The 12,485-nt window shown below is 32.6% G+C and overlaps 3 protein-coding genes and 1 long non-coding RNA gene across 4 annotated transcripts; 2 read left to right on the forward strand and 2 right to left on the reverse strand.

The window, feature by feature from the left end:
• Positions 1-508: 508 nt before the first annotated feature.
• On the reverse strand, positions 509-2,160 carry NC2beta (negative cofactor 2beta). Its single transcript, XM_090108055.1, has 3 exons — positions 1,658-2,160; positions 1,215-1,378; positions 509-1,060 (listed from the first exon to the last, which is right to left on the reverse strand). Exons 1-3 carry the CDS (start codon positions 1,896-1,898, stop codon positions 914-916), a joined length of 552 nt encoding a protein of 183 aa, XP_089964181.1. The 5' UTR covers positions 1,899-2,160; the 3' UTR covers positions 509-913.
• Positions 2,161-2,758: 598 nt separating this feature from the next.
• On the forward strand, positions 2,759-3,796 carry LOC149910531 (coiled-coil domain-containing protein 25). Its single transcript, XM_090108066.1, has 4 exons — positions 2,759-2,970; positions 3,060-3,151; positions 3,238-3,384; positions 3,464-3,796. Exons 1-4 carry the CDS (start codon positions 2,898-2,900, stop codon positions 3,773-3,775), a joined length of 624 nt encoding a protein of 207 aa, XP_089964192.1. The 5' UTR covers positions 2,759-2,897; the 3' UTR covers positions 3,776-3,796.
• Positions 3,797-3,933: 137 nt separating this feature from the next.
• On the reverse strand, positions 3,934-6,232 carry Tgt (tRNA-guanine transglycosylase). The gene is made up of 6 exons (XM_090109426.1): positions 5,992-6,232; positions 5,131-5,428; positions 4,759-5,002; positions 4,513-4,681; positions 4,218-4,412; positions 3,934-4,134 (listed from the first exon to the last, which is right to left on the reverse strand). The coding sequence occupies exons 1-6, from the start codon at positions 6,121-6,123 to the stop codon at positions 3,934-3,936; spliced, it is 1,239 nt and encodes a 412-aa protein (XP_089965552.1). The 5' UTR covers positions 6,124-6,232.
• A 147-nt stretch (positions 6,233-6,379) lies between these two features.
• On the forward strand, positions 6,380-7,982 carry LOC149910533 (uncharacterized). The gene is made up of 2 exons (XR_016458010.1): positions 6,380-6,895; positions 7,385-7,982. It is a non-coding gene; the product is annotated as an uncharacterized LOC149910533 (long non-coding RNA).
• Positions 7,983-12,485: the final 4,503 nt, after the last annotated feature.

The following is a 12,485-nucleotide window of genomic DNA, read 5'->3' on the forward strand; positions in this document are numbered from 1 at the left end:
TAACTAGGTAAATGTCACTACTCTCTATCTTTATGCAAGATCTTATGTTATGTTATGGCATGCACCAAGGTATGCACAGAACAGTAAAAAAACAACTGTTTTTACTGTTCTGTGATGGTATGTGGCTGTGGGTATACCTCACGTATACATAATAGGTAAAAATATAAATTAATGTTAAAATTAACTAACAGACACACCTAGTGCGATCGGAGTGATCGGACCTATACAAGCTTATAATTATTTTATGAACGCGTATTTAACCAAAGGTTTGGTGCCATACCAAATCAAGAGGGTATATAATTATATTTTTATCTTCGCAGTTTAAGATAGCGAAGTTATGACAAACAGACAAAATTAAAGGCTTATGTGTTATTCTGGTGCTTAAGCAACCTCACTGCCAGGTATCATCAAATTCCAATCAGTGGTTTACGCGTGAAAGAGGAACAAACAGAAGATTTAGAAGGATAATATTATATGTGATATTTTAAAGATAAAATTAACACACATGACATTGATAAAACTTTTTATTTTACAGCATATTTTTATTTCTATGTATGGACACAAAAGGTATACAATTTAAGTAGGCACTGAAAATTGTTTTATTTTAATTAATAATCTTAACGTAAGATGGTTTTCCTAGAAACAGGTTTGTTTTTCTGAAAAGTAATCATTGAATGCTGAAACAACATTTTAAAATATTGTGTTGTGAGTCTGGTTCAGGTATGCCTAGTAAGATCAATGGGGAATAACCACAGACATGTATCAAGGCATGTCTGTGGGAATAACATTTTCCACCATCTTTACTTATACATTTTAATAAAATGGCATTGCATACTTTGTTTAAGTAAAATTCCATTTAACATTTTATATAATTATTTCTCAGAGTGAATTGACAGTTATTCAGTTGGTAAATTTATGAGTAGTCATCGTCTTCTTCATCTTCTTGCTTAGGTACCATAGGTGGTATATACGGTTGTGGAGTACCTTCAGATCCAACCAGACCTTGTTGCTGCAGTAATAACCATTGCTGCTGTTCCTGCTTTGCTTGTTCCTCGCGGGCCTGTAATAAATTATACAATACTGAATAAGTGTATTTGTTAATAATATTGAATAGACAGAATATAAAAGAGTGGAAGATTTTTTTTGGAATAAAAATGTATGTGTAAGTAATCTTTCAAATCTCTAACTTTTTTTGGGCAAAATATAAAACATACCTTTGCAAACAACTCTTGTTGTTGTCTCAGTAGTTCTTCTTCAGGTATGCCAAGATTTTCAAGCCTTGTGCTTTGCCTCCTGCGTTTTGCAGCAACTGCCTTACAATCTTTAAGGACTGCTTCAGCTTCCACTGTGTAGTCACTAAATCCCAGTTTATCAAGAGCTGTAATTAAAAAAAATGTTTTTTACAGGCTGTGGGACTCCTGCTTTACATTGGTGTCAAAGCTTACCTAAGCTCTAGACTGCCCAGTTTTTCAAGATATAATATTCCTTTTTGCAAGCAAACTTAATTAAAATCTGTAACTCTTTAATTATTTAACTGTCTCTTACTGTACTTAAGTATATTATATCTCATCATAATTTTAAGATTTTTTTTTTATGAATCACATAGATACTTACCTAACAAATTACCAGTAATCATGAGTCTTAATTAAATACTGACCTGTGAGTACATGTTCTGCATTTATAGTTTTTTTGTTGCTTTGGTTGCATACTTCATTAGCTTCAGAGCTTATAAGATGAATAAATTCAGTACAGCAATTCAATATTAGTTCCCTCGACTCAAAAGCCACTCGAACCGATGGTACTAATTCTTTTATCATTTTATTTATACTAGCTCGTGGTAGAGTTAGCTCATCTTCTTCTGATGGAGGTGGACAAAGTTCACGTTCTGGACTACCCATTATTACAAGATATTACACTTTTTTGGTGCTATCTGAATTTAAATCTAAACCTTATGGGATTCCTCAACTTTTAATTCTTTATGTTCATTCCTCAAAGGAATTGAAACTGCTGATAAACTTTATTGCAGTATAACTTTTCCAATGAAAATATTCATGACTATAAACTCGTTTAGAACTTACTTATATAGCAAGTAATATTAATTTCAATAACCACAACTGTGTACATACATTTTTTTTTATTTTGACATTTTGTTTGGCAAATTGACAGGCAGCTGACATTTTTTTTAATTATTAATAATTTATTCGTAACCATGGATACAAGTCCTTCAGTCGCAATCTTATAAGGCAGCTGACAAACTCGTATGTGTTGCCAAAGGTTGACTTGTCAACTATTTTGTCTCTCCCATCAATTTGTATGGGGAGTTGCGTCGCTACGTGCGCGCACTTTCATACTAGCCTATGGGTGGAGAGACAAAATAGTTGCGGAGACAAAGTTGCTCGTGCGCGCTAGCTCTAAGGATATCTTACCTACAAAAATTATTGCGTATTAGTTTTAGTACACCCAGTTACACCACATAATATAAATCAGCCATCAGCAGCTCTTGAACTGATCAACTGACTTTCGTAAATTTTGCTTTGTTAGATTTTTTCGGTTGGGACTAGGAACATTTGAAACAGTAAAAATTTAAAAACTAATAAAGCAATGTTGCGTAATTTTTTGTTGTTATTATTTGCGCGACCGTAACGATTAGTAAAAAAAAAATCTGAATGTGAATGTCATACTTAAATGGAGGTCATATTGCCAGCTAAAACAACAACCAAACGTCAACTTGACGGTTAGCAATATTCATTTGACAGTTTTGACACTTGTCGATATTTTTTTAAAATAGAAATCACATTTCTTACAATTTTCCTAAATTTGAAATTTTTCATGTTTATGAAGCCTGCATTTAAAGCACGGCTATAAATGGTGTTTCATTAACTTTTTAGACATACAATATGGTGTTCTTTTTTACTAGTAATGTCGTGTCACCCCCTGTGACTTTATTTATGGGTGCCGACAAACATGAAAGTAAGCTCTCTTCTACATTTGATTTCAAAAGTTATATTATGTGTGATATCAATTCATTTTAAAACGAAATCTTTATTTATATTAAACAGATGAAGACTTAATTAAATGGGGTTGGCCTGAGGATGTTTGGTTCCATGTTGATAAAGTGTCTTCAGCTCATGTGTATCTAAGACTAGCTCCTGTAAGATATTTTCTGTGATTTATTTTGTAAAGTCTGGTTTTTATAGAATTCTATATTAGTAGTACTAGGACTTAAATATGTTTTAGGGACAAACAATAGATGACATTCCTAATTCTGTGCTGGATGATGCATGTCAGCTGGTTAAAGCTAATTCCATCATGGGTAATAAAATGAATGATATTGATATTGTATATACAATGTGGTCTAACTTAAAGAAAACCCCAAGTATGGAGGTAAGCGCACTTCATTTTGTTTATCTCATAAATCTATGTATTAATGACGCTCTTTTAATATGTAAATTTTTTTTTTAAGGTTGGCCAAGTAGCTTTTCACAAAGATAAAGATGTAAGAAAAGTACGAGTAGCCAAAAGATGTAACGATATAATTAATAGGTTAAATAAAACAAAAAAGGAGGATTTTCCAGACTTAAGACTGGAACGAGAAACAAGGGATAGATTGGAAAGGGAAGACAAGAAGAAAGTTTTAAGGGATAAGAAAGAGAAAGAGAAGGAGGAAGAGAAAAAGAAGAAAGAAGAAGCCGAACTAAGAAGTTATTCAACATTAATGAAAAAGGAAAATATGACAACAAATTATGATGGAAATGACTCTGATGATTTCATGTAAAAATAAACTTATTGCTTATTATGTTTGTTTTGATGGAATTTGAATTTATGGAGCACATCATGAATATTCGCATTTGGCAGACTGTACCATAAGCTATACATTGATAATCATGTATTCTATTTGGTGCCTTAGTACATCTGCCACAATTATGATAGGTTCTATAAGCACATTTTTATTTTAGTCAAGAAGTAAAACAAAGTGGTATATGATTCAAGAATATTTATTCCAACAGATGCTAGTGAATTAACCACCCAAGTGGGAAACTGTTTATCTGGATACAATTCATTAACAAAGTTCTTGACAAATTCAGGAAATGTTCCCTCCTCTATATTATCTCTCATTGTTCGCATTAAGCGCATCTGAGAAACAATAAAATATAATATTAGCTTTTTAGCAAAAAAAAAACAATATGGCATATTCCTTAAGTAATAACTTTTCTTACCTGGAATGCAATATTATGTACTGAAATAAGGTGACAAGCAACAGTTTCAACTGAAACAATACAATGCAAATAGGCTCTGGTGTATGTTTTACAAGTAGAACATGTACAATCCTTATCTATGGGATTGAGGTCAGTTTCATACTGTTTTTGTTTTAAATTCAATTGCCCCTTATTTACTAGAGCACAACCAAATCTCTGAAACAAAAAAAAAAACATACAATTTATCTTTCTTTAATCTCTATTGCATAAAATACAACAGGTTTACTTGTATATGAGATTATCAAAAAACACTTACTGCAGTTCTTGTAGGAAAGACACAGTCAAACATGTCAACACCCAATGCAACACAGATTACTAAATCAATAGCCACACCTACACCCATTAAATAGCGAGGCCTATTTTTATCAAGCAAATCTGTGCCCAAACTGACTATAGGCCAGAAATCATCTTTTGCTTCACCTCCACTGTAAAATAAGTTCTGATTTTATCTATACAGTTTATATCATAATATTTCTTTGGATAAGTAAATATTAGTTATTACCTCAAACCTCCAATAGCAAATCCATTTACATCTTTTTTCATATGTTCAGTAGCACTAAGGATCCTTAGGTCTTTGTTAAGTAAACCCTGCACAATTGGGAAAATATTTTGATCTGTTGGTCTTTTATGAGCTTTGATACATCTATCAAGCCACCTACTTGTTCTTTCTGTTGCTTCTTTAATTCTATCATAGTCTTGAAAAGTAGTCCTCACTACGTCATCTAATTGCATGATAATGTCAGCACCTAAAAAGGATCATTTAATAATTATTGAAAAATTTGCTACCATAAAGCTTTCAAGATCAAAATATTATTTAAAAACTCAACTCCTTTTTCTTTTCTTTAGAAAATTAGTTAAGATTAAGAACACTCACCTATACAGTTCTGGATTTCTATTGATTTTTCTGGAGTTAACATTATTTCAGAATTGTCATATGGTGATCTGAATTTGACACCTTCTTCAGTTATCTCAGCTAATTTGAGCAATGAAACCATTTGAAATCCACCTGAATCAGTGAGTAAAGCTCTATTCCATCCCATAAAATTGTGCAAACCACCTGCTTTTTGTAATGTATCAGTTCCAGGTCGATTGCCCAGATGATATGTATTTCCTAAAATTATTTCACAATCCAAATCTTCAAGCTGATCTGGTAAAAGTCCTTTCATTGTACCCTGCAAAAAAGTATATATTAAACAACTTTTCAATACGAAAAGAATACTTATTTTTCTTACTTTTACAGATTTTTATTATTCACTAGCTGACCCGACAGATTATGTCCTGTCTTTGCGCCTTCTGTGAAGTTTACATGGCCATTGGTTTTTTCCATTTTCTTTTCTTTGTCACAACTTGAGTTTTTCTTTATCGAAATTATCGAAATCGGTCCAGCCGTTCACGAGAGATTCCGTGACCAAGGGAAATAGGGATTAATTTTTATATAGGACTAGCTTCCGCCCACGACTTTGTACGTGCATCCCCGTTTTTCCCCGTTTCCGCAAGAATTTCGGGAAATCCTTTCTTAGCGGATGCTTACGTCCTAACACCTACCTGCATGCCAAATTTCAGCCCGATACGTCCAGTGGTTTGGGCTGTGCGTTGATAGATCACTATATCAGTCACCTTTGAGTTTTATATAGATATATAGAAATAGCGAAGGTATTTATTTAAGTATGTCTATGGGGCAAAATCAAGTCCTTTGTGAATTAAAATTAATTAAAAATACGTAGTTCTACTTTACCTGAGTCCCAACAGGCATAAATACCGGTGTCCTTACACTATAATGCGGTAATTTCATAAGGCCGGCACGAGCCTTTGTAAATGGGCACTCTGATTGCACGTTAAAAGATAAAGCTTTAGATTTAGACCCCATAATGTTGGTATTATTAAGTCAAAGCCTAAATGAGAAATAATAATTTATTTTAATACCATTCGGTAAATAAATAACAAAACTTCAACCACGCTATCCCTGTCTCAAAGTAATTGACATTGACATAGTATAAATCAGCTGTGGACACAGATCTACTTACACTTACATTCTACACAGCGTTTTTTTTAATTTGATGTAAAATGAACGCGAAGCGGTGCGAATCTTCGCAATATGTGCAGTGCAATCATGGAACTATAGTCATACTGGAACCCAAACTCCTAAGAATAAATAAAAAACTGATAGAATGACCGCAAGTAACCCCTGTTTACCCCATAGGGTAGCCAGCGTGATTGTAAATTTTTCCCCTATTGACGTGCATTAAAAAATCGACTGTCAGTAATAATAGTCTATATGACATAAATCATTAATAAAATCCGCTAAAAAATGAAATTTAAACGAGATTCATGCAGGTTTGCTTTTCCATTGAAATAACAAAGGTTTACAACTTTTAAAATGGACTGCTTATCGAACACGCTCATAATTTTTTTCCCATATTTTGAATTATGTTATGAAAATCGTTGCGCGGCAGCCCCAATTCTAGGTGTCAATGTCAAATAATGTTTACTGCAAAATGGCGGATGTTTATGTTCATTTCGTGAGTTTGTTCTTGTATTTTGGAATTATTCTGAGCCAAAATTAATAGAAATGGTTGTAAATATATTGTGCGCGGTTGCAAAAGTGAATGGCATCCAGGATGTGATATTATATTTCATTCGTAAGTACAAAAAACCATGCATAAACTACGCTTCATGTAAAATTGTAGTTTAGTAATATTTCTACTTTAATTGTTGTTAAATCTGGAATAATAGATCGAAGTTGTGATTATAATGTTAATTTTGATTAGGTTTTTTCCATTTAACATCGTTATTTGCTTATTATTAAATGTTTCATGATTGTAATAAATATTAGACTAGGGTGTCCATACTTTATAAAATTGTGTACATATATTTCGGTATGGTATTTTATATGAGGAGAAGTCTTTCTCCACTTGAGTTAGTTCAATTGGCGTGAAAGTTAATGGTATAAAAACGTTGTTTACTACTTTTATATAATGATATATTGTAAAATCAAAAACTCAAAGTACATACATATATGGTACCTACTGAAATAGAAGCACAAGACAACAGCACAAATTTTGTGTTATCTGTATCTAAATGACATTTTTTTTTTATATTTTGCAAATAATCTTCTTTTCTCTTTACAGGTTTCCGTCCAATCTAGCGGAACGTAATACATGGCTAAATATAGTAGAATTAAAAATATCCTGTTTTGAAAAAGTGAAGATATGCAACATTCATTTTAAACCCGCACTTGGCCAGTGTGGTGGATGTGGCTGTAACCTCATAGGAGGCCATGTCCCAGCAGTGGGAACGTAATATATACGTTACGGGAAATAAAATGTATGGGAGGGTTTAAAGTTACATTTTTAGATATTTCTTGTTATATTTAAAAAAAGTTATTATTGTTATTTTACTCATTAGGTAAAGTATCATATCAGTATCATATCGATATCAGTTTAAAGTTTTTTGATACCTGCAATAGTTACGGAATAATCACCTGTGCACACTTAACGATTACACCCTGAATATATTATATTTTGTTTTTTATTGTATGATAGGGAAGCGCTAGACCACGATCTCATATTTCAAGTACTCTTAAAACTATTTAAATACTAAAGGGTATGGAATGATAAAAATATTTTCAGTGAACCGATTTCGTTACTTTTTATTGTTATTATCTTATAATTTGCAAATTTGTAAAGGCAGTTGGCATTGTAATGATAAATAAATATTATAAAAACACATTGATATTTTACTTCATTAATTCCTCAAATGACTGGACGTAACGCCAAATTATACAGCAAAATGTTGTCATAATTTATAGCGGTCCTGTGTTCTGAAGATGCAAGACGGAAGACGCAAACATGAAAAAACGCTGAAAGGAACATTACAATTTTCCAATGTTAAATACTTGAACATCTATTTTTTATCTATTTGCAAAAATTCTACAGTAACTATATTAGAATAATAAATGCAATTACGTAATTTATTTCCGCCGTAAATCATCAACCATCAATCAATCAATAAATATAAAACTCTCCCGTTACTTAGTGACTGACAGACAACGCACAGCCTAAAATCACTGGACCTAAAGACATGAAATTTGGCACACTCTGTATATCTAGAGTATCCTAAAGGTGCACTTAGAAAGGCTATTCCGAAATCCCCACGGGATACATGGGATTTTATGTTTTATAGTCATAGTCAACGAGGACGAAGTCGCGGGCAAAATCTAGTATTATAGTAAAATTTTAATACGAATAAAATTGATGTATCCGTTATTTTTTTCCTTAATATCCTGAATTTTTTACATTTATACTCACCCCACGGAAATATAGACATACTATACAGGGTGTAATCGTTAAGTGTGCACAGGCGATTATTCCGTAACTATTACAGATATCAAAAAACTTTAAACTGATATCGAAAGTACTTAACCTAATGAGTAAAATGGCCATAATAAATTTTTAAAAATAATACGAGAAATATCTAAAAAATTAACTTTAAACCCTCCCATACATTTAGTATGAGATATGAATATCCCATGTATATGGGTTGATCCAAAAGTAATGATTATCAATATTAAACAAGGTCATTACAGTTAAAATAATTATGTATTTCTCTAGATAGTCTTCTAACTAAATAATATACTTCGATATTTTTTTTCCTTAACTTAGAAAAAAAAAACTTTGACTTCATCTACAAAAACCCCTCAAAATCGGCCATCACTTCGCTGTCGTCTTAAAATTTCTTGTATCGACGGTGTTTCTTGTGCTGAGGTAAGAGATAGAATTAACTAGGAGCTAGATCTTACAAACAGGGTGGGTGTTCAAGCATTTTCAATGCCGATTTTTGATTGGCAGCCATCGCAACTGACGCTTTGTGATCTGGTGCGTTGTCTTGGTGAACCAACATTCAAGACTGAAGTTTGCCATGTCTCTTTTTCTTACTAACCTACCCGCAATCTTTTAATTTGGTCTGTGTAGTAAGAGCCCTGTGTAGTAGTGGCTACCTTCTTAAAATATTCCACATTTCTTCAGCGTCCCAAAAAACTACGGCTTTAATCTATCCCACTAATTTTCACTTTGAAAATCTTCACCGTCACTTTGGAAGCTCGCATCCAGGCCATTGATTGTTTCTTGGTTTCAGCATAAACATGGTGAACCCAGGTAACGCCCATGGTCACAAATCGTGACAAAAAATTATCCTGATCTCATTAAAAATTTAGAAATTCACCCTCTAAATGTCGAATCGTTGTTTCTTCTTTTCGTCGGGAAACATTCTGGCTCGCACTGTTCACATTAAAATTAATGTTAATACTTGGAAACGTGGCCTGTAGATATAATTTTTTTGTGATAACTTAGTGATTACATGAGCAAGCATAAAACATTTATTTTATATTTTTATGTGCACAGGAAATACCCAATTATCATTACTTTTGGATCAACCTATACATTTAATATGAAAGATTTTAGCTTTTTTTTTGTTTTTTTGGTTTTCTGCTTTAATTACTTCGCAAATTTGGAGGGAAGTTCATTTAGAAACTGTAAATAGACCTCCTCATTGTATTGCACAATAAGGACGTCACTTCGAAAATCTACTATGAATACAAAATGTATGGGAAATAAATTGTATGGGAGCGTTTAATGTAACATTTTTGGTTATTTCTCGTTTTATTTTTAAAAATTTATTATGGCCATTTTACTCATTAGGTTAAGTACTTTCGATATCAGTTTAAAGTTTTTTGATATCTGCAATAGTTACGGAATAATCGCTTGTGCACACTTAACGATTACACCCTGTATATATTATGACTCACCGTAACTAGAAAGAGACGGAGGGGAAACGATAAGATTCAAGGTCAAATTTTTTGACTTTACTTTTTCTTAGGGAGTGTGGGTTCCATACGTAGTATATATAGTTCCATGAGTGCAATACACTTAATTTATAAATGAAGTGTATGGATATGTCAGCACTGCGTAATAAAATTCGTGCGTTTTGCTCGGTCGTGCAGCGGCGCTATTGAGAAGATGGCTTATCCATTTTAACGCGCTTTCGTTATCTACACCTATACTGCCCCCCTAGTCAAGTGGCTTTCTGTTAGCTTAGCGTTCAATAGAATAGACTACGAATGTATGAGATTGACGTAGGCTGTAGATAAACGTATCTACAGGTTACGTCAATCTCATACATTCGTAGTCTATTCTATTGAACGCTACGCTAACAGAAAGCCACTTGACTAGGGGGGCAGTACTCCTAAATTAATAATGCGCATGAAGATCTTCGCCAATTATCGTATTTCCAGAAACACCCGAATCACCCCGAATCATTGAATCGTAAGTGCCCTAAACAATGCACTTGCATCTTGCACCTTGTTCGAAAGAAATAGGAGTCAATTCAGAGTCATACACAATCGAAAACAATTCGGGCGGTAGGTGACGGTATCCTGTCAGTCAAAAAATTCAAAAATCCGTCAGTCGCATATCAGTCGTCTTTATATATTAGTGGTCACTTGGTGGTCACCAAGTGGTCACCGCACGTATTATCTCTGTATGGAATTATATAGAGCTGCTGTTACATACCCTTCTTAGTTTTGTTTCAGTTGAATTTTCCGATAAAATGATTATTTACACAGGTAGCAGATAGCAGTAGGGAAAGTGAAAGTTAATAAGAGCATAATGAAAGTTATGATCATTCTACGATATCAGAAATAGAGATTATCCCTGATTCTGTAAATCCTTTGGACTGAGATTTTAATGATTAGATTTCTACAATTTAAATGTAAACCAGTGTTTGAAAATATTTTTTTAAATATAAATTTTTCTTATTTTAACCTTCCATACATCCATCATCACGCCAGCTTCAGTAAGACACTTCAATAGTTCTAAGTATAGAATTTTCCAAGTAAATCAATACAACAAATATATATTCGCAATCGTGTGGCTTATCCTCGCTATTAATTTACATTGAAGCAAGAGTAGTATATTCTTTGCATTGAAGTATCGAAACAAATTTCGTTACTTATCTCTTTTACCATAAAATCACAATAAAACTCATAATTCTAATAAACTATACATATAGAAAATACATTTAACCACTCTATATACATATCGTCTTCGGAAGCTCGGGGAATATGACAGTTGCCGAACAGTGACGAATTTTTCTATGCGCATTATCAGTTTGGGAGTACTGTACGTTTGTATGGGAATGAACGTATTCGCGCGTATTCGAGGGACTTTTGTACTAGAATGTGCTAAAAGAATGTGCATCGGTATTAAACATGTACACATAAATATGCACTGATAATATTCTCGTCGATAATTATTATAGACTAGCTGTGCCCTGCGTATTTACCCGCAGTGCTCCACTACTGCAGGTGGTCTTAGCGTGATGATATTATAATATATTATAGCCTTCGTCGATAAATGGGCTATGTAATAGCCATGGTAGTAGCGAAAGAATTTTTCAAATCGGACCAGTAATATTTCTTCCACATTTCTTCTATTCTGTGGTGAAACTGTGGTGTGAAATGTCAGGAATAAGAAATGTCATTTCTGCAATTGTCAATTCACAATTGTCACTTGTCAAAAGCTTGATATAAATATGTGGGATTAAGTTTTTAACCTAGTGAAAATTGTTTTTTAATTTAAAAAATAAGCAATTTAATTTAAAATTGAGATAAATTTAAGGATACAAATAAAATTTTAATACTTGTCAATATTTAAAGATTCTATTGGGTTAAAATATTAATTTTCTGACTTTCATCTTACGGATGTAAGTATGAACTTACTGTAAATGCTCATAAAATTATGTTAGATATTGTGATATTATATTAATAAATGTTCAACTTTTGTTGTGGGGTATATAATTCGTGTTTTGACAATGGTGAAATTATATCAATTTGGCTGTGTAGCCACCACGTGGTTTTTACGCCTTAGTGTCCACGGATCGATTCCCTGAGTGAATTTTTTTTTTATTGTTGTTCTCATTAATAATTTTATTTTTCAACAATGTCTTTTTTATTACGATAGCTTGTGATGATTGTATGATTTATGATTTTATTACATTGTTCAATTAAAATATGTTAGTACATATTTTAATTTTTCTTAGTAGAAAAATTCTCCAATAACTTCCATAATTTATCTTAGTATATTTTTTTTCTAAAATTAAACATTGCTTGTAATAAATGAATCAAAATTTGAGTCTAAAGTTATATTGCCTCTTAGCATTTTGTCTGACTGGCAC

This window comes from Colias eurytheme, chromosome 2, assembly GCF_061535395.1.
Source record: "Colias eurytheme isolate Ceu_HAF_F1 chromosome 2, ilColEury1 Martin Lab GWU primary, whole genome shotgun sequence".
NCBI lineage: Eukaryota > Metazoa > Arthropoda > Insecta > Lepidoptera > Pieridae > Colias > Colias eurytheme.

Excerpts from the sequence above, each read along its gene's own strand:
- NC2beta (XM_090108055.1), bottom strand. The coding sequence starts at position 1,898 with ATGGGTAGTCCAGAACGTGAACTTTGTCCACCTCCATCAGAAGAAGAT. Across the intron at positions 1,379-1,657 it reads TGCAGAACATGTACTCACAG|CTCTTGATAAACTGGGATTT; the intron begins GTCAGTATTTAA and ends TTTTAATTACAG. Across the intron at positions 1,061-1,214 it reads AACAAGAGTTGTTTGCAAAG|GCCCGCGAGGAACAAGCAAA; the intron begins GTATGTTTTATA and ends AATTTATTACAG.
- LOC149910531 (XM_090108066.1), top strand. The coding sequence starts at position 2,898 with ATGGTGTTCTTTTTTACTAGTAATGTCGTGTCACCCCCTGTGACTTTA. Across the intron at positions 2,971-3,059 it reads GGGTGCCGACAAACATGAAA|ATGAAGACTTAATTAAATGG; the intron begins GTAAGCTCTCTT and ends TATATTAAACAG. Across the intron at positions 3,385-3,463 it reads AGAAAACCCCAAGTATGGAG|GTTGGCCAAGTAGCTTTTCA; the intron begins GTAAGCGCACTT and ends TTTTTTTTTAAG.
- Tgt (XM_090109426.1), bottom strand. The coding sequence starts at position 6,123 with ATGGGGTCTAAATCTAAAGCTTTATCTTTTAACGTGCAATCAGAGTGC. Across the intron at positions 4,413-4,512 it reads TCTTTCCTACAAGAACTGCA|AGATTTGGTTGTGCTCTAGT; the intron begins GTAAGTGTTTTT and ends TTTTTGTTTCAG. Across the intron at positions 4,135-4,217 it reads TACATAATATTGCATTCCAG|ATGCGCTTAATGCGAACAAT; the intron begins GTAAGAAAAGTT and ends ATTGTTTCTCAG.